This window comes from Talaromyces stipitatus, genomic scaffold (assembly GCF_000003125.1).
Source record: "Talaromyces stipitatus ATCC 10500 scf_1105507295517 genomic scaffold, whole genome shotgun sequence".
Lineage (NCBI taxonomy): Eukaryota > Fungi > Ascomycota > Eurotiomycetes > Eurotiales > Trichocomaceae > Talaromyces > Talaromyces stipitatus.
The window spans coordinates 41,061-62,491 of record NW_002990121.1 but is presented as its reverse complement, the minus strand read 5'-3'; the positions used below and the strand labels follow the sequence as shown (position 1 = coordinate 62,491).

At 44.6% G+C, this 21,431-nt stretch overlaps 4 protein-coding genes across 4 annotated transcripts; all 4 read left to right on the top strand.

Annotated features, from left to right (window-relative positions):
- Positions 1–480: 480 nt before the first annotated feature.
- TSTA_000310 (polyketide synthase, putative) lies at positions 481–9,109 on the top strand (the record flags this gene model as incomplete). Its single annotated transcript, XM_002487562.1, has 10 exons — positions 481–780; positions 847–991; positions 1,063–1,331; positions 1,391–1,824; positions 1,879–2,035; positions 2,106–2,748; positions 2,801–2,960; positions 3,020–7,580; positions 7,658–7,978; positions 8,033–9,109. 10 exons carry the CDS (start codon positions 481–483, stop codon positions 8,906–8,908), a joined length of 7,866 nt encoding a protein of 2,621 aa, XP_002487607.1. The 3' UTR covers positions 8,909–9,109.
- A 1,407-nt stretch (positions 9,110–10,516) lies between these two features.
- On the top strand, positions 10,517–14,477 carry TSTA_000300 (uncharacterized protein; the record flags this gene model as incomplete). Its single annotated transcript, XM_002487561.1, has 5 exons — positions 10,517–10,593; positions 10,621–13,017; positions 13,303–13,601; positions 13,651–14,124; positions 14,269–14,477. 5 exons carry the CDS (start codon positions 10,517–10,519, stop codon positions 14,475–14,477), a joined length of 3,456 nt encoding a protein of 1,151 aa, XP_002487606.1.
- Positions 14,478–14,495: 18 nt separating this feature from the next.
- Positions 14,496–15,828, top strand: TSTA_000290 (ATP-dependent DNA helicase PIF1, putative; the record flags this gene model as incomplete). The annotated part of the gene is made up of 3 exons (XM_002487560.1): positions 14,496–15,280; positions 15,341–15,635; positions 15,685–15,828. 3 exons carry the CDS (start codon positions 14,496–14,498, stop codon positions 15,826–15,828), a joined length of 1,224 nt encoding a protein of 407 aa, XP_002487605.1.
- A 978-nt stretch (positions 15,829–16,806) lies between these two features.
- Positions 16,807–20,981, top strand: TSTA_000280 (ankyrin repeat-containing protein, putative; the record flags this gene model as incomplete). Its single annotated transcript, XM_002487559.1, has 4 exons — positions 16,807–17,692; positions 17,744–17,917; positions 18,002–19,131; positions 19,264–20,981. The coding sequence occupies 4 exons, from the start codon at positions 16,807–16,809 to the stop codon at positions 20,614–20,616; spliced, it is 3,543 nt and encodes a 1,180-aa protein (XP_002487604.1). The 3' UTR covers positions 20,617–20,981.
- Positions 20,982–21,431: the final 450 nt, after the last annotated feature.

Genomic DNA, 21,431 nt, shown 5'->3' with positions numbered 1-21,431 from the left:
GTCATGTTGGATCATCCAACCGGGTAGCAAGTTCCCAAAAAATCCGTCGTATAGCTGGAAGGTAATGCTTGTGACTTGGGCATACAAGAATCAATATACATACATATGCATACGAATTTATACGCCGATTAGACCTTAAGACGAGGCTGACTTGCGCGTGACAATACACTACCGAGCCGTATTGACCAGTTGAGTTAGTTTGTCTTTCCATCTTTTAAGAGGAAAGGCACTATTTCCAGTACAAGCGACTTGCAAGTTTTCTGAGCTTTCACCTCCCGGAGCTCCATGAGCATCGGTTAACTTAGTTGAATTTGATGGACATCTGAACTCTCCATCTAAATCGACACGAATTGTCTTTTACCTTTTAGTATGACGGCTACTTAAGTATAATTGTCTACATATCGTCCCGGAGTATACTAAATCAATTTTCAATCCCCTTGAATAAGAGGTCTCTCATTCAACCAGAGCGAGCCAACAAACATGAAAGAAGCTACCCCCCAGGTTGAAGACGCAAAAGGGTTAAACGGTAAGCTGGGGCCTGACTCGCAGGATACAATGGGACTTATTTCTCCAGGTAATCATGCTACCGATCCCGAGATAGACGGCAATGATCTTGACCCCATAGTGATCTGCGGGTTTTCGATTAAATTCCCCCAGGATGCGACTTCCCCCAATTCTTTCTGGGATATAATAATCAATAGGCGCTGTGCGATGACCGAATTCCCTGCAGACCGGCTCAATCCCGATGGCTTTTATCGCAAAACAAATCGGCTGAATGCAGTAAGTCTAACGAGCCAGTTTTTCGGTGTACGTGTCTGAAAGCCCAGAGTTATTGATTGTGGATAGTTGCATCTGAAAGGCGGACACTTCATCAAAGAGGACCTGTCAGTTTTTGATGCCGAGTTCTTCTCAATTTCGCCTACTGAGGCAGCCTCCATGGATCCCATACAGAGGTGGCTTCTCGAAACAGCCTATAGAGCTCTTGAGAATGGTGAGCCACAATAATGGAGCTTCTTTATGCCGCGAAGAGATAAAAGGCACTAACAAGAACTGAATGAGTAGCGGGCATTCCGATGGATAGCATTTCTGACTCTTTGACGGCCGTCTACGTTGGGTCTTTTACTATGGACTATATGCTGCAATTAGTTCGAGATCCAGAAACTCCCCCCGCATATGCGGCCATAGGGTTTGGCCTCAGTATGTTGGCAAATCGTCTCAGTTGGTTCTTCAACCTGCGTGGCCCAAGTATCGGTCTAGACTCGGCTTGTTCGAGCAGTGCAGTAGCCGTAGACATAGCTTGTCAGTCTCTGCAGAATCGCTCTTGCAATATGGTATTACACCCTGAGCCAGTCATCTAAATGTGGAACTTAACGAAACTTTGATATTTTAGGCAATTGTCGCGGGTTGTAATTTAGCCAATTGTCCTGAATCCTACATCTGGATGTCTAATCTTAATTTTCTATCTGCAGACAGTCGGTGCTATTCATTTGATCACCGAGCAAATGGGTATGCCCGAGGAGAAGGAGTTGGAGTGCTAATCTTGAAGAGATTATCGGATGCCATACGCGACGGGAATATCATCCGTGCGGTAATAAGGTCAACAGCTTCGAATGAAGACGGTCGAACCTCGGGAATAACGCAGCCTAATCGCAGAGCCCAGGAGCAATTGATTAGCCTAACATACCAGAAGGCAGCCTTATCCATGGCACATACTAGATTTTTTGAGGCTCACGGTACTGGTACACCAGTCGGTGATGTTTGCGAAGCGCAAGCAATTGGGTCTGTCTTCCAAACGTATCGTTCTTCACGAGACCCTCTATACGTGTATGTCTTTGAGATCCATATCTGGACTGACTTTGTTACTAACTGTGCCCAAAGAGGCTCTGTCAAGTCCAATATTGGCCACCTTGAAGGCGCCAGTGGATTGGCAGGTATTATTAAGACCGTTCTCGCTTTGGAGAAGGGTGTCATTCCCCCAAATGCCAATTTCGAGAATCCGAATCCAAAAATTGACGTAGAGTTTCTACGTCTCTGCGTAGGTTACTTCATATTTTAATAACAGCCATGGAAAGATGCGATTTCGAAATACTTACTTGCATATCTAGTTTCCCGAAAAGAGTTACGCATGGCCAAGCACAGGGCTCCGAAGAGCCTCTATCAACTCCTTTGGTTACGGAGGGTCAAACGCACATATTGTTTTAGACAACGCTTACAATTATTTACGTTTAAGATGTCTGCATGGAAAACATTGCACTAGGCCATTTCCGCCAAGAGATAATTCCTTTATTAACAGAGTTGATGAGACTTTGAAATCGGAAAATCAAACTATATTCCGCAAGGATAAACCCCCAAAATTACTCGTCTGGTCAGCTGCGGATAGGCATGGAATCAACAGGATCATTGAGGTTTACAGAAATTGGTATCAGGAAGAAATTTCGTCTCAGACAAGCAACTGCAATGATCTTTTAGAAGATCTAGCCTTCACACTTGGTGTCCATCGCAGCCATCTTCAGTGGAGATCGTTTGCTGTTTTAAAGTCATGTTTGGAGCTAAATGACTTACAGTCCAGCATATCTGCCCCGTTTCGAGTGCGTCCTGAAGCGCCCCGTGTTGGATTCGTTTTCAACGGTCAAGGTGGTCAATGGCCTGGGATGGGAAGAGAACTGATATGCTATGCATCGTTCAAAGAAGATATAATTCGAGCGGAAAAATGTCTAACAACATTGGGATGTACCTGGTCGTTAATGGGTAAGATACTCGGATGGAGTCGTTTTTCGATCAATCTGCTGAATTCTTGAAGATGAATTGCTCAAGTCAGAGGAAACTTCGAACATTGATCACGCAGAGTTTTCTCAAACTCTTTGCACGGTTCTGCAAATTGCGTTGGTAAACCTGTTACGAAGATTTCATGTTGAACCATGCGCAGTGGTTGGACACTCCTCAGGCGAAATCGCAGCATCGTAAGTTTCTACTATCTGTAGTCACCTAGCTCATCACTAAATTGATTATTTGAGTTTAGATATGCCGCGGGCTACTTGTCATATGAATCTGCATTGAAGATAGCCTATTTCCGGGGTCTTTGTTCTGCAGAGCTGGCAAAGTCTTCGAATCCTCGTACTCGTGGGGCGATGATGTCGATCGGATTATCAGAAGACGACGCCAGAGACATGATAGCAGTCTCAAATCAGGCAGCCAGTAATTTTGGAGTCTCGATTGCTTCTATAAACAGTCCCTGCAATGTGACGATTTCCGGGGAAGAGAAGCTTATAGACGAACTGAAAACAAAATTGGATAAGGAGAGGATCTTTGCGCGCAAGCTCCGTGTGCCATTGGCCTATCATTCGCGACAGATGAATGCCATGTCGTTCAAATTTACTTCTCTCATTGGCTCGCTGACGCTTTCAAGTAACGCTATTAACGTGATTCCCATGTTATCCACAGTTACAGGAGAGCGCTTAACTGCCAGTCATCTGAAAGAGCCCTCATACTGGGCGCTCAACATGGTATCACCTGTACGCTTTTCGCAGGCTGTAGAAAAAATGTGTTTCCAGTCTGGCTCGAATATTTCAAAGAAAATTGATATGTCTCATAAATGTGTTTCTGCAGTGAATCATATAATTGAGATAGGACCGCATGGGACTTTACAGGGGGCTATTCGACAGATTATCCAAGCTTTCCCACGTGAGAAGCGCATCGATTACAACTCAGTCTTAACAATGGGTCGCCCAGCTATGGATACCATGCTTGAAACAATGGGCAAGTTGCACACTATGGGAGTATGTTTGAGTCTGAGAGAAATCAACGAGCCTCAAGAAGAACAGAAGATGGCTCGGTCCATTTTAGTTAACTTGCCCGAATACCCATTTGACCATTCACAACATTACTGGCACGAAAGTCGACTTAGTCGAAACTACAGATTGAGGCCTCACGCGCCTTCCGAGCTACTAGGTGTTCGCTGCACGGACTGGAATGCCTCAGAAGCTCGCTGGAGGCATTTCATTCGAATTGCGGAGATGCCTTGGATAGGACACCATGTGGTTAATGGAACGGCTCTGTACCCGGGAGCTGGAATTCTAATAATGGCAATTGAGGCAGCAAAGGAGTTGGCCGGTGACAATCATTTAATTGACGGTTACACGCTCCGCGATACTCAAATCCTTGCCCCCATCAATGTGGATACAGACACCGAAGTCCAAATATCCATGCATAGGATGCACCACTCAGGCCAGAAGGAACTAATTTTTGAGTTCTTCATTCGCACTCCTACTACCGATGACGACTGGCTGCTTAATTGCCATGGCTTTATCTCCGTAGCTTTATCTGATTTGTGGGACAATTGGGAGAAAGAGAAAACAGCGAGCCAGCGAAGAAGTGTTGCAGAAAAATATGCAGCTCTTGTTCCATCCTGCTCAAATCCCGTCAATAGCCAAAATATGTACAACTTTTTGAGTCAACATGGCTATGAGTACGGGTTCCTTTTCCAAGCCGCATGCCGTCAATTCTGTACCGAAGAAACATACAAAGCTACCGCCGAAGTAAAGCTCTATGACTCTAGTAAAGAAAGCCACGTTGTTCATCCTATCTCCTTGGATGCCATTTTACATCTTTCCTTCACTGCTCTTACCTCGGGAGGTAAGCGAACGATGGCAACAAGCATACCATCTCGCATCGGCCATCTATGGATATCGAATGAGGGTCTCAGCAGGCCGGATAATGATACAGTAACAGCTTTCAGTTCTGTTATCAATGCAACAAAGCGAGGGTTTTCCTTTAGAGGAGCTGCTATAGACAGCCATGGAAGAAGGGACCTAAGATTGTGGTGTGAAGACATTCAAATGACAAACGTGACTCCCAATCCGATTACTACTTTACTTCCCAATCCAAAACAGTTTTGCATGGGTATCGAATGCAAACCTGCTCTAAGCAAACTGTCATCCAAGGAAATTGGCGACCTTTTACACGATATGCATCCAGTTTCTCCGGATATGTCAGGCTTTTTCAGAGATTTAGAGCTGCTTGTTAAAACATCCATAAAACGTTTGATTACATGCACAACTCCCAGGACCTCAGGATCTGAAGAAACATGGAAGACGCCATACTGGAACTGGGCTAAGCATCATTCAGTACAAGTCGAATACTTGGCTGGAACCGACGATGATTTCGAGCATCTTTGTGACCACATGCGAACAACCAATAGCATCGGGCGCCTTTACGAAACAGTGGCCTCGAATCTTGTCGCATTCTTCAATGAAGAAGTCAATCCTCTGGAACTATTACTTCAGTCGGGAATATTGAAAGAGTACTACCAGGAACTAGCCAACTATAGGTGCACAAAGCAGGTGGCAAGCTACATTGACCTGCTAGCTCATCAAAACCCCGGGTTGATGATTTTAGAACTTGGTGGAGGAACTGGTTCAGCGACTCGAAACATAATAGGCGCCCTTTGCTCAAGGTCAAACAATCACACAGCATCACTAAGATGTAGTCGATATGACTTTACGGATATCTCACCTGCATTTCTGGATAAGGCTCGGGAAGAATTCCACCCTTACCATTCTCAAATGACTTTTGGCACGCTCGATATAGAACAGAATTTTGCCGCACAAGGTTTTAAGGAAGGTAGCTATGATGTTGTCATAGCTGATAACGTCCTCCACATCACCAGAAACCTAGTGTACACTTTGCAGAATGTTAGGAAGGCTTTGAAACCCGGTGGCAAGTTAATAATACACGAACTGCTAAAACCGTCGGGATGGACGACAGGGTTCATTTTTGGATTTTTCCCTGGCTGGTGGCTAGGTACACAGGACAACCGAATTTTATCTCCAAATGTCTCCGCTAATACATGGGACACGATTTTGAGGGAAAGTGGCTTCTCTGGCGCCGATATTGTCTTGCGAGATTTTGAAGATGAGGTAGCCCATCAGCTGGGCCAGATAATCTCAACAGCGATTGAGGCGACACCATCGCCTACTCCACGACTACCGCGGCGTGTTCAAGTAACCATCATCGTGGACCAAACCTGTACAGAACAATTATTGCTAGCTAGGGATTTGTGTTCTCCTCTGCAGAAGCTGACCGAATACATGCCACGGGTCCTCCACATAGAAGAGGCTCTTTCTAAGTATCGCAAAAGAAATGCAAATGAGCTGGTCATTCTTCTAGCTGACTACAAGAACTCGTTTCTCAGTGCACTTGATAGTAGAAATTGGATATACCTCAAAACGCTTATCCAGGGATCATATCACTTGCTATGGGTATCCAGCGGTGGAGGACATTTCCCTAATCCTGAGTATGGAATGCTGGATGGCTTTGCACGGACAATGCGATCCGAATATTACGAGCTTCATCTGGTTGTCTTAGCGCTAGATGCTACGAGGGTTTATGATCCAACCACAAGTCGGACTCTAGTAATGCAGGTGGTGTCTGAGATGCTTGATACTCAGTCCGGTCACTACGAAGAGGAATACATTGTCATCGATGCACGTTTGTATACTCGGAGGCTCGTCGCCGCGCATGATCTGAAGTCAACTATGGATGCAAAACTTCAAACATATGAAGTTCTATCCATCCCTCTGAGAGAGAGACGGTGGATTCAAACGTCGACAGAATCAAATTCAGATTTTGATAACACCCTGTTCTATCGTGAATTATTTCCATCTAATGAAGGAGATCCAATGTCTGATTTCGTCGAGATTCTTGTCAAAGCAGTGTCTCTCCAGGATTACGAGCGCGATTCTGCTAGAAACCCTGAACCAGACTCGACGTTCGGTAGCTATTGCTCTGGTGTTGTCCTCTCCGCTTGTCCTGGTTCTAAATTCCACCCAGGTGATCGCGTTTTCGCTTTCAGCATTGGCTGTTTCCAGTCGCATGTCATGGTGTCTTCCACGGCGGTTGTGAAGATTCCACCAGATTTGTCCTTTGTTGATGTTTGTCGAGCAGCTCCGTCTAGACTAATTGTTTACAATGCGTTGGTTGAAGTTGGGCACATCAAAAACACAGATGTGACATTGGTTCAGAACGGTGCAGGTTCTATGGGCCAAGCAGCCCTCCGCCTCCTCTGCAATCGCGGTGTAAAAGATGTATGGACCACAGCAGCCGATCAGAAAGGCCGGATGCAGATTATACAAACTTTTGGAATTCCAGAAGAACGTATTTTACCAATGAGCTGGTTTCACACTGAGACAATAATCGGATCACAGTGGATGCAGAGATTTGACGTCGTCTTCTTGCCAGAGTTGAATTTTTCAACATCAGCCTTGATGAGACTGGGGAGATCTGGCGGTCGATGCATCATGCTAAACACTACCAGTGGGTCTTCTAATAGCCTTCACTCGATCCAATCCGTGCCCCCAAACACGATGTTATCCATAATTCACCTTGGAGAGATCACAAAAAGGGCCAGCCTCATCAACTCAGCATCTTTACAGTATGCGGTGATGTTCTCACACCTCGAGAGCACAATATGTCCAGCCCTTTGTTTCCCCGCATCTGATCTAATGAGAGCTTTTAATGCACTACGGAATGTGAATAACGGAGAGAATGTAGTCATGGACTTAGATGACAGTATCAGGATAGATGTAAGATTTCTAGCAGATATCCAGAATTGCAGCCTCCCCGCATATTGCAAGTGCTAACGATGTGGGAACATGAATAGGTTCGAGTTAAGTCTCTTCCTAAAAAACTCTTTGGTTCCCAAGCTACATATTTGATTGCTGGGGGTCTTGGTGGCTTAGGAAGAGAGATGGCTCGATGGCTTGTGAGCCGAGGCGCGGTTTACCTCATACTACCATCGCGGTCTGGCCCACGAACAGCAAAAGCTCAGCAATTTCTTACTGAAATGGGCAATAAAAAAGTTCATATCGAGACACCCCGTTGTGATTTAACCGACAGAACTGCCTTGCGATCTATGTTGATCAATTATTCTAAGAGGATGCCCCCTATCAAAGGCTGCATCCAATCTACCATGGTCATGACGGTAAGAAATCACTGTATTCATATAATAAACACTTACATCTAACTTAATCTATAGGAGCTAGTCTTTCAGAAAATGGAATTCGACAATTGGAAAGCCACAATCGATTCAAAGGTCAAAGTGTCATGGAATCTCCACTTGGAACTTCCGCGTGGTCTTGATTTTTTTATCCTCATATCCTCAATGATGGGCATTATGGGAAGTGCCTCCCTGGCTGCCTATAATGCTGGCAACACCTATGAGGACGCCTTGGCGCATTACCGAGTATCACAAGGTGAGCGAGCTGTCTCACTCAATCTGGGCGCTGTTCCGGACGGAGGTTACTTAGTTGAACATGGGAACTATATACCTGGCATGACGCGAACAGAAAAGTACGCTCTTACATATGTTAAAGAGCTCTGTGTGATGCTGGAAATATTCTGTGACCCCGATACTCTGCGTCGTAATTCCTTTGGCTGCCAAGCCATAGTCGGAATCCGACCCCCAGCACACTGGAAGCACATAGAAGAGGTACCTTCTACTATGGCCCGGCCCTTCTGGGGACATATGCATCATGTTCCAGTCACTCACCCTGATGAACTACAGTCCCCAAATGCGGCTACTCATCAAGATCGACACAATATTGTAGAGAAAATCGCAACTGCGGATTCGCTTCTAGAAGCTGCTGAGATTGCTGCTGAAGCCCTAGCTGACCGGGTCGCTGCCATTTTGGGAACTGTCAAAGATCGTCTTGACTTTCAAAGGCCCCTTCACTCCTACGGCATGGATTCATTGTCGGCTATTGATTTACGCAACTGGATCGGCAAGACTTTTGACATAGACCTGCCTATTTCTGACATTTTTGGAGGGATAACATTGGCCAGTGCAGCTATGACCATTGTCCAAAGAACCAGCAGTAGGAATGTCACCACACCGAGAGGATTAGGGCACTGAGAACAAAAACCGCCACTCAGCAAAGAAAATATGGTACGTAGAGTCACCTAAAAGAAGAGATGACCTCAGAAGGGGGTCCAGGAGGATGAGGGCATCATCTCTTAGCTATATAGTAGAAGTAGAAATGCAGAGGTGCTTTTCATGCTCCGTACCAACAGAGAAGATAAGCATCATCATGATTAAAAGATTTATGGTAGTCTGCAAAGTCTCCATGACTAATATAGGCAGCTGTTACGGGCTAGTCCCATCTAATGCTCACTATAAGGGCATATTCGAGTAGAAAACACAACATGAGGAAAGCAAAGAGAAAGAAAACAACAAGTTTTTCACACGCATACAATCTTATATAGGCAAGGGGAATTGGGAGCTTCCGACGGGCTTCTCTCTAGGAATAGCCTCATGTCCGGGGTTGCTGAGATTGTCGGGGCTGCCGGGGATCGGCAGAGAGCGCTATTGTCAATATCCGGCCGGATATTGGGTGTCCGTTCGCAATCTGGGAATAGCTTCATGTTCGGGGTTGCCGAACAATAATCTAGCGAAACTCTATATGTCAATATCCGTGAGGGCTTCGCCCGAACATGGTCATGAGGTCAGCTCATAACACTGCTTTGATATGGCTGAGGTCAAGTTGGTTGAGCTGAAGCTCTCTAGGGTGCTTAGGAAATATAATTATTTCTTGGTCTTAGTATATCTATGGTGCTACAGTCTGTTACCGTGTCTGACCAGCAGAAAAGGATTGAGTCTTGGCGTATCTCTTTAGCGAGACATATGAGGACTTGTGTGGAGAGGGTGATAGAGATAGTTCCCCCTTTAGCAGCGAGATCTGTTGAGGGCTGACCCCCATATCGATAGTTAGGGCTACGCCCTCACAAAATACTGCACTCGGACACGCTATTCCCTATCAGGAAATTGCCTCTACCCGAACGTACCTTACCCGAACATGAAGCTATCCACAATTTCGTGTTCAAACTAAGCGAGTTGAAATACTGCATTTAACCTTGGCATATAAATTTGCACACTGAGCGGAAGCTGTTTGTTTTCTTTTCTTCTTTCCTTTCTTCATGTATGCTACCCACTCAGGAACGAACCTACAGCAACCCATAAGGCGGGACTGGCCCATAACAAGATCAGCTGCTTCATTTTTAAGGATTTTGGTGTGTCCAGGTACAGCCGTTACCGTATATTTTTTTTATAACAGTGTTGGTTTAACTACGGTTCGTATCACGAAGCATAGACGGTAGTAAGGCGCGATCACGAAGCGGCCTAATGAGCCTGACAATATGAAGATATCTTGATTCCTAATTTGCGAATGCGTAAGCATGAGCATATTAGTAGCATGATCGAAAAAAGTTTCTCGTGCGCTGATTGGCTATGCATGATTGTTTAAATTACTTTATTGGGTTTAGCTCCCGTGGGCAGGATCAACCAATGATGTTGCCGGCCTGTGCCGGCCAATAGATAATCCGACGTCCGAGTTATTAGCTTCAACACATCTCATCATTACTTTTACCTTCCATTTAACACCTCTCAGTAACGATTTACATGCCTTTGAGCTCGTTGCGATTATTTTGAGAATAAATCCAGTGGTCCTGGGTCAGCACATCCAGCATGGAGGGAGAAAGGCGATGTATACAATGCCATGGCTTACAGCCCCTAGACCAGTTCATTCCCAAGAGAAAATCAGAGTAACTATTTACTGTTACAAGCCTTAGATGTCGTGAATATAGTGCAATTGGGTATCGTGCTAAGCGTCTTCGAAACCATACCGAAGAGCGTATCCAGTTCCATTATCGAGGAATTCACAGCTCTGACAATACTCAACATGCCCAAGCTCGCCAGGAGCATGCCAGGATATCCCGAGAACATCGCTCGAAGAGAAGACATGGAGAGGAGACCTCACTCACACCATCTATAACACAAATCATGAATGCACAGGTTCATCAGACACCTGCACAGTCAATTGCATCTCAAAGATATCCTACAAGCAGCCATTCTTCTACGCCTACGCCTCGTCCACTTATTATATGTTATTTCCGATGTTTCCAGTGCGAAGCCTTACGTTCAAACAATGACTGGTTTGACGATAATGAAGATATATGCTTTTACTGTGCTGACAATACATCATTTGAAGAGCAAAATAAATACTGCATCTATGGCAGTCATCGAGTTCCGCGGCCTGCTTTCTGTGACGTAGCAGGTGTTGAGTCTGATACATGTCATTTTTGTTTTAGTCGAGATTCGACATCAATCCCTAGTCGCCATCATACGCCTATTCAACTATGTCCAGCGGTTAGACGTGGTCCTATATCTCAACTAGATCTTTCTCCTCATGTTGACACCGTTTCTAATCCACATCCTCTGCTAGAGCAGCAACCACGTCAAGGAAGCCAAAATACTTCATCAAATGAAGCTCCATTTGTTGAAGACCCTCCTTTAGATATGAGCTATGAGAATATCCTTTCAAAACCTGCTTTACATCTGGATAATTGGGAATTGGTGGAAAATTTTTACAACACACTGTATAGCTTCGCACAGGAGGAATGTGGACGGTGTCAAGAAAAATGGTTTAAAATGAAGCTTCGCGACGGTGTCTGGGATAGATGCAGATGTGTTGACAGAGATCAGATGATATTTCTATACTCTCCTGGAAATAATATGGATCCTAGTGATGTCCCTACTTTTCTTCCTGAACTTACACAAACTGAAGAAATGCTGATTGCTCGTGTGCATGTTCATATGCAGATTCGACAAATCCGAGGACAGCAATACCGATATCAAGGCCATATTGTTAATTTCCTTCGAGACACGCAACGCGTCTGTAATCGATTGCCATTACTTCCACAGAATCCTAACATGGTTTTATTACGTCCACAGAACGCAGAAACACATGAACGACTTAATCGCCAGTTCCGACGTGATTTTAGAGTCAAGCGTGGATATATTTATGCGTGGTTGAGTTATCTTATAGCTGATCATCCCGGCTATCGAGATATTCAAATTAATCATGCCAATCTTACTCAACTACCCGAAGATGGCTCTGTCATTGATCAAATATTAACAGAAGATGTTGCTAATGAATCCGTTGATGATGATACCGATATTCTAGCCGAAGCAGATAATCCTGAGACCGTTGCAGTGCCAGATATGACAGTTTCTGAGTCCGAAGTTCAACAGCTGCGTCAACAACTCGTAACAGCGCAAAATCCTCTTCATCTTACCCTCCCCGATCCACGGTCGACGCCGATATCTGAATATAAAACTACGTTGCCGCTTCTTTCACTCGCTTTGCCCACATTATTCCCTCAGGGAAAGGCCGATTATTCGATTCCTCGTGAACGAACCGTCGAGTTCCAACAATACGCACAACATTTGATGAAATATAAAGATGGTCGTTTTGCCCGCCACCCACGATTCCGATTTATTATGTTCAATACAATGATGAGGCAACGAGCTAATGCTCAAGCCGGATTTATGGTCAAGAGAAGGTCAAATCTTCCAAATTGCACGGTGGACCAGCTAAGAGCCGCGTTTGAGGAGGATTCAGAGGAATCAAATTCAATCGTTAATAGTATTACTCGCATGTCCAATACTATTCAAGGAACACGCTCATATTGGGCTTCAAGGCGATCTGATCTCATTGCATATAACCAGAATCTTGGTGCCTCACACCTCTTCTTCACCACCACTCCTGCAGATTATCAGTGGGATGATCTCCAGCGCCAATTTCCCAACTACAAGCAGTGGAAGAACGGTGACGCTATTGAGAGACGTGTCATTGCGCGGGAAAACGTTGTCAATAATCCTCATATATGCGCATACTGGTTTTGGCTACGCCTAAAGACCTTTTTCAAGGAGATTTTGGAGAGAAGTTTCAACCTAAAAGATTACTACACCCGGTATGAGTGGCAGAAACGGGGCTCAACTCACAGTCATATTTTATTATGGGTTAAAGAGGCACCTAATTCTGAGATTGAAGGCTTAGTCTCTGCGCAAAGAGCGCAATATCTTGATTTTTGGTCAAGGCGTGTCTCTGCAATGAATCCTCATCTACGTCAGCAAGATGAAGTTATTGAAGAAATATCAACCATTCAAATGCCACTGGAGCGACGGTACAATACTTTTCAGGATCTAGCTTCAATTATCAATCGGGTGCAGGTTCATAAGTGCAGCAAAACATATTGTCTTAGAAAGCATAAGAATTCTGATGAGTTCTATTGTCGCTTTCACTTTCCTCACAAGACACAGGAAGCTGCAACTGTTCATAAGTTTCCAATGTCTTCCTTCTTCAGGTTTTGCCCTCCCAGGAATGATTCAATGTTAAATGCATATAATCGAACGATTGCTATGTCATGGCTTGCTAACCACGATATCTCCCCATGCACTGGCATGTATAGTGTCATCGATTATATTGCTAAATATGCAACCAAGGCCGAGAAAAAGACGACATCTTATCGAGATCTTATTAAGCAGGTGCTTCCCAATGTCAATAGCCGCAATCCAATGATATCCATGGCTACCAAAATGATCAACAAGTTGATCGGAGAAAGAGATTGGTCTGCGCAGGAGATTTGTCATATGTTACTGGGATTAGACCTAACAGAGGGTTCACGAACGGTTATTAATGTGAATCTATATCCGGAGAACGAGCGTCAAACTCTATACATACAAGATGGTCAAGAGCAGGGATCCGATGGTGTTAAAGCTACAAAGTCAATATATGGATCGACCCGACGAGCTTAAAGATATCAACTTTTTGACCTTCCTCAAGCAAGTTGACTTCCGGAATGCCAAAAATATGCGCCAACTACAGGATGACAATCCTGACCGTGTTTTGAAATACTTTCCACAGTATAAACCAGGACAACAGCCAGAGGACTATGCCCGGGTCAAGCTTATGCTTCACCATCCCTTCAAAAATATATCAGATCTCCTTATTGATCCTGATATGTGTGAGGTTTTTAAGAGTTATACTGAGGCATATGAATACTGCTGTCAAAATCATATGGATGATCATAAACCTGATTATTATGAAGAAGCTCCACGACCCGAGGCTGATCCATTTGATCCTCTACAATCTCAATCTGACGGGACGCAGGATTCCTGGTTAGATTTAGCGTTGCAGCTTCCAGGAAACAATAATATCGAGCAAATTGAGGACCCGGATCGTCTCGGTCATCGGGATCTTGACAGAGCATATGATTGGTTACCCCATATCGGTCAGCATATTATATCAACTGACTTTTGGGGTAATCTAAAAGAGACTCATCCTGCAAATCTTGCAGTCCAATCATCAGCTCTATCAGAGAATTTGGAATAAAAACAACGCTTGCTATATGATCTAATTGTTAATCATTATACAGAAACAATGGATGGTTATCGTACAGATCAGCTACTCGTTAATCTCGATGGCAAGGCTGGGACTGGAAAGTCATATATCATCAATTTACTATCTACGACACTAGAAGCTGCGGCGCGTACAAGGGGCGCACCTCCTCCAATTATTCGAGCAGCTCCAACTGGAGTCGCTGCTTTCAATATATCTGGTTATACATTACACTCATTATTTTGACTTCCTATTCGTGGCACCATGAATCGTCTATCCCCAGGAAATGTTTCTAGACTACAAGCTCAGTTCCGTGGAGTACAATATCTTATCATAGATGAGAAGTCTATGATGGGTCTTTCCCAACTGGCCCTAATCGATTCCCGATGCCGGGAGATCTTTCCGGACCAACGAGACGTGAATTTTGGGGGTTCTAATATTGTGATATGTGGTGATTTTTTCCAACTCCCTCCAGTACTGGCAAAGCCGCTATTTTATAACAAATTCGTGTCATTGATCAACAATGAGTTTGCTATAAAGGGCTACGTTTTATATCGGGAATTCAAGATAATCATCGAACTTAACGTGGTTAAAAGACAATCTGGCGATTCACACTTTCTAGACCTGCTTTCTAGTCTAAGAAGGAATGAAATATCGCGGGAAGATTGGCAATTACTTTGCAGTCGAATTCAAGCTGTTAATTTACAGCAAATTGATGAGTTCAAAGATGTGATTCGCCTTTACAACAAAAAGGATGACATCGTGGCATATAACCATGCTAAATTGAGAGATCTCAAGCATCCTGTTATTTCTCTATCCGCCACTAATGAGCCAAAAGAAGCCGAAAAGGTTGATAGTAAAGATGCTGGAAATCTTCACAACACTTTGGACATTTCAATAGGAAGCCGGGTGATGCTAGGAGAGAATATATGGACGGAGCGCGGGCTTGTGAACGGCGCATTTGGCACTGTTCATGACATTGTATGGCCTGAGGATTGTGTCGATCCACGAAAAGAGCCCCCATTGGCAATATTGGTTCATTTTGATCAGTATAATGAACCAGCTTTTCTTTAAACTAATGATGGTGCACCGGTAGTTCCAATATTCAGGTCTCGACGAGAATTTATAGTTGATAACAAGAACTGCACACATACCCAGTTTCCACTAGTGGTGGCTTATGCTATCACCATTCACAAATCTCAAGACATCACTTTATGGAGAGCTGTTCTCAATATCAAGGAGAAAGACTTTGCACCTGGCCTCACATATGTAGCCATTTCCCGGGTTAAATCACTCGATGGCATCCTATTTGAAGAGCCATTTGATTATGAGCGCTTTTCTCATAAGAAATCTGACACAGAAATAATGCGGGAGGAAGATTTACAGCTACGAGCTGCTCAGCATGTAAGTTATCCTATTTCTATAAGCTTATCATGCTAATATATGCTTCCAGTACAATCCTCATAGTTCTCCATCACTTCCTTCAATGCATTCTCTCCCTCGTGTCTCATTATCCCAGTATCTTTCAAGTCAGGAGCTGGGATCAACAAATGAGTTACCAACGTCGATGGGATTTCATATGAGCAGTGAGATGTGAGCTTGATATTAGCTTAATTTAAGCTTGATTTTCCTAACCCTAATATCATGAATGTGGATATGCGAGAAACCTTCTAGCGACTTGACCCCACCAGACCCAGTAGCTAAAATCGACTACAGGCTGGAATTAGATTCTTCGTTTGAAACACTTTTTAACTTTGTTATTGCCGTTTAGACTTCTCTCCTCTCACGGTAACTGTTTTTGCCATCCCCATGTGGAGACCCAATTATGAGGTGCCTGATTTCACTTGAAACACTAGTACGCTTCTGCCTAATGGATTGCGGGTCATTTCACATCGATAGGTGTTGGATTGAACGTAACAATCTCTAACGGTATATCTCAACGTATCAAATTGTGTATGCAAAAGTATGGAATCCTTGATCCCCTTGTTGTTCTTGTTCTTCTCTCTAAGTATCAGTCCAGGTGGAAGATATCTTTTACCCCCTATTCGGTGGATCAGTGTGTGGCTCGCTATTATTGGCTGACAAATCTCTTCTGTCTGATTGGTTGAATCAGCTTAGCTAATCCAACAATAGGTCCGTTCAGCCAAATTCGAGTATAAGGTAATTGCCGCCTCTCATCGAAATACATTGCATCGTGATTAACTTCCAATCGCACTATGAGCGAGTAACGGAAGGATGATACAAGAGGATGCGCTGAGAAGTACGATGCGGCCGCACTCAAAATTTGATGTTGCCCTCATACAATATATGATGGCTCGGTATGATACGACGGATCCTATCGCTCTGAGATTCGGCCAATGAGGGGTAGATATGCTGCGGAGCCGTCCTGCAAAGATGTGAATTTCTTCCAATCATGGACGACCACTTACCGCCGGGATCCTGAAGTCAGCCTCAGTACTCCCCAGCCTTGCCAACATCGAGCGACCTGCGAAGATAAGCGGGATAACATAGCATACTCAGTCAGTTTCATACTTGGATCGCTTCTTCAAGATAGGTTACCTCATCTTACGCGACTATGGCTGGCCAGCAATATGCACACGAAGATTATACGGTCGGATGGATATGCGCATTGCCAAAGACCGAGCTCGTAGCTGCCGCAGCAATGTTAGACGAAGAATATCTAATACTACCAGCGACCGATCCGCAAGACGCGAATACATACCTACTTGGCAGGATCGGCGATCATAACGTGGTGATAGCTTGCCTACCCGCAGAGATGACGGGCAAAGTCTCGGCTGCCACGGTGGCCACAGACATGATCCGTAGCTTTCCATCGATCCGGTTCGGTCTGATGGTAGGTATCGGTGGTGGCGCACCACGTCGCGCATATCCGGAACAAGGTACGGGTGGCGGATTAGTGGAAGACGACTTTGACGAGTCGGAAGATGAGATGGAGGAAATACCAGATATTAGGCTGGGCGATGTCGTAGTTTGCCTACACACCAAGTCTGCGGAAGCGGTTGTGCAGTATGATTTTGGCAAGTCATTACAGGAGAAGGAGTTTGTCCATACAGGTGGGAAGCTGAATAAACCTCCGCGTATCGTTCTGAATGCAGTTGGTCGGCTTCAGGCCAATCATATCCGGGGACATCGCAAAATACCTGAGTTATTATCAAAAATGCTTACAGAGAACTCAGACATGATACATTTCCAACATCCTGGTTTGGAGAAGGACCGTCTTTTTCGGCCAGACGTTGTTCATGTAGAAGGAAGGAAGTCATGCAGGGATTGTTGTGGCCTCAACAATGCCAACATCGTTAAAAGAGACAGTCGGTCGGATACGGTTCCCAAGATTCATTATGGGACCATCGGGTCTGCAGACCAAGTGATGAAGGATGCCATCCTTAGAGACCAGTGGGCACTGAAGGAGAATATTCTATGTTTCGAGATGGAAGCTGCTGGTGGGTCGACTCATTCACATTGTGGGCTACTCTGACTGATTATCACGTCAGGGCTGATGGATTCATTTCCATGCCTTGTCATTCGAGGGATCTGCGACTACGCTGACTCGCATAAAAACAAGGTGTGGCAGCCATACGCTGCTGCAACAGCGGCAGCTTATGCGAAAGAACTGCTTCTCGTGATTCCCGGGCAAGGTCTTATGAAGCTATCTCCAATCAAGCAGTGTATGTAACTAGACTAGATAATAACACGGCTACAGTGTACTGCGTGTATAAAGGAGCTAATACGATGTCGTTGGATTGTCCTAGTATTGCATCTCTCTGAGCAGATTGAGGCAGTCAATTCTACCCTTGAGAAAACTTTCGAACAACGCGAAAACCACCATCATGACCAAATCATGCGATATGCGACCGAAGATCAACGTCGCTGTCATCAAGTGTTCAAGACGTCAACTTATGAAAAGTTCAAAAATATCAACCCAAATCGAGTGGAAGGAACATGCGAGTGGGTACTCAAGAGCCCTGAGTATCTGCGTTGGTGGAATGCCACACACAATGATCTCCTGTGGATCTCGGCGGACCCAGGATGCGGTAAATCCGTACTTGCTAAGTCATTGATTGATGAAGTATTCGCGCTCTCTGATCTGAATGTCCTGATTGTGTACTTCTTCTTCAAGGACAATGACGAACAGAACAATCTGGCTACCGCGTTGTGTGCTGTGCTTCATCAGCTGTTTAGCTTGCAGCCACAACTATTACGACATGCATTGCCGTTTTGGGAAAGAAGTAAAGAAAAAATTCAGTATGAAGTGGACGACATGTGGCGCATCTTCATGGCCACCATGTCCGATGGGACATTTGGGAATACAATCTGTGTATTCGATGCTCTCGATGAGTGCCGTGATCACGATCAGAAACAATTGATCGAGAGACTCCATGACTTTCATAACCGACGTCCGGCTAGTCAAGAAAATTGGCTGAAGTTTCTCGTGACAAGTCGACCATATGATGATATTCAAGATCGCTTTCGGCCATTGACGGAGTGTTTTCCGCAGATCCATCTCCGCGGCGAAGAAGAGAATGATCAAATTCACGAAGAGATCAATCTAGTAGTAAAAGTCAAATTGACTGAGCTGGGAAAGGACCTTGGTCTGCGCGCTAACACGCAAGAGCGGCTCGAAAGAGAGTTGTACGAAATGAAGCATCGCACATACCTTTGGTTGTATTTAGCAATCGATGATATCAAAAGAACATTGAAAAATAGTCTTCGGCCAGACCGTGAAACCATTCCGCCGCTTCCAAAGAATGTCTCCAAAGCATACGAAAGAATACTAGATCGAGTACCTTCTGACCAAAAAACCAAGGTGGAAACCATTCTGCGAATTATCATTGGCGCGCGACGTCCACTAACTGTTCAGGAGATGGCAATGGCTTTAGGGGTAGCGATGACTCCGTGTGCAGAGACAGCAACGGAGGCCAGCCTGAGCCCTAACGGATTAGACAAAAAGATACGATAACTCTGCGGGTTGTTTGTTTTCATCAAGGAATCCAAAATATATCTCATTCACCAGACTGCAAGAGAGTTCCTTATTAGCAAACACGGTAGATCTCCCAACGTCCATTGGCATCTTGAGCAGCGCAAAACAGAGATACAAATGACTGAAATATGCGTCAAATACCTTGTTATGAATGATCTGGTCAGTAATGACGGAGAGTCTATACGGAGCTTACTGGATTATTCTGCAGAAAACTGGGCCGATCATTTTCGAGATGTGCTCTCCCCGGAAGCTGAGTTAGTGGACTGGGTCTGGAAGCTGTATGATGTTATGACGAAGCGATTTCGCTTGTGGTTTCCTAAATTTTGGACTGTAGCAATGCGGCATCGTCAAGACCCCAAAATGAAGGCACTGCATCTAGCTGCGTTCAATGGCCATCCGGATATACTGTGTCGAGTTGATGTGAATAAGACAGATGCAGTCGATCAGTTCGACAGGTCAGGAACGACAGCATTACAATGGGCTTGTGAGCGGGGACATCTTGAGATTGCTCAGCTACTACTTGAAAAGGGAGCAGATGTCAATGCTCAGGGTGGATACTATGGCAATGCTCTCAACGCTGCTGCTGAAGGAGGATATCTTGAAATTGTTCAGCTACTACTTGAAAAGGAAGCAGATGTCAATACTCAGCGTGTAGAGCATAGCAACGCTCTCCAAGCTGCTGCTAGAGGAGGATATCTTGAGATTGTTCAGCTATTACTTGAAAAGGGAGCAGACGTCAATGCTCAGGGTGGATACTATGGCAATGCTCTCAACGCTGCTGCTAGAGGAGGATATCTTGAGATTTTTCAGCTACTACTTGAAAAGGGAGCAGATGTCAATACTCATGGTATAGAGCATGGCGACGCTCTCCAAGCTGCTGCTAGAGGAGGATATCTTGAGATTGTTCAGCTACTACTTGAAAAGGGAGCAGATGTCAATGCTCAGGGTGGATACCATGGCAATGCTCTCAACGCTGCTGCTAAAGGAGGATATCTTAAAATTGTTCAGCTACTACTTGCAAAGGGAGCAGATGTCAATATTCAGGGTGGAAACTATGGCAATGCTCTCTACGCTGCTGCTCAAAAAGGACATCTTGAGATTATTCAGCTACTACTTGAAGGAGCGGATGTCAATGCTCAGGGTGGATACTATGGCAATGCCCTCAACGCTGCTGCTGGAAGAGGTTATCTTGAGACTTTTCAATTACTACTTGAAAAGGGAGCAGATATCAATGCTCAAGGTGGATACTATGGCAATGCTCTCAACGCTGCTGCTAGAGGAGGATATCTGGAGATTGTCCAGTTACTACTTGAAAAAGGAGCGGATGCTAAGACTCATGGTGGAGAATACGGCAATGCTCTTCAAGCTGCTGCTCGAGGAGGATAATTGGAGATTATTCAGCTACTACTGGAGAAAGGAGCGTATAACCAGACAGCTGCTTACGGAGGACATTTGCGGTTTTTTGAACATATTGCAGAACTCCAATTAGACAAATTTTAAGCAACAAATTAGCGTTACTCATCAAGACAAATGATATCGTTCCTCCGTTTGTTTACAGTTGTCTGTCATTGATCAGGTGGAATGGGCGGTTTATTTACAGGCAGAAAGTCATGCTAATTGGAGTATTGCTTTATTCCAATCCACGATGCCGTGCCCAGATCAGGACGAAAATGTGGTTTCACACATCTCTTGACTCTTCTCTTTCTACTTCCTTCTAACGCCGGCTTAGGGTTAATCAAATTACAACACCGCATCGCTAGACAGGATTTCTTCCGATGTGGGAATCTTTGTGCAAATAGAGTCTCAATTTCGTCGCACCCAAGCTTTTGAGCCTTTAAGTCGTCACCTCTGCCAATCTTTGATGTTTCGTCACTTGAAGCGTCGTTATAGACTGCTCGTCGACAATTATTACTCTCACTTAGTTCATTTTGAATCAATTTGGTCGTATCTTCCCATCCCCCTGTCCCTAAGCATTGCAACAAACTGTCATCCACACACAGGCCAAGCCTTCCGTTCAATATTGCTTTAGTTGATGGTGATACCCATCTTTCCTGAATTCATATTGGACTTCATGTACTTATAATACTCTCGAGGTTGCTGCTCAAGCAGGACATCACAGTATATCATCACATTACAGGATTACTCAACATTTAAGCAACAACTGAACTTTTCTCACACGAAGGCAAATGATGTATCTCTGT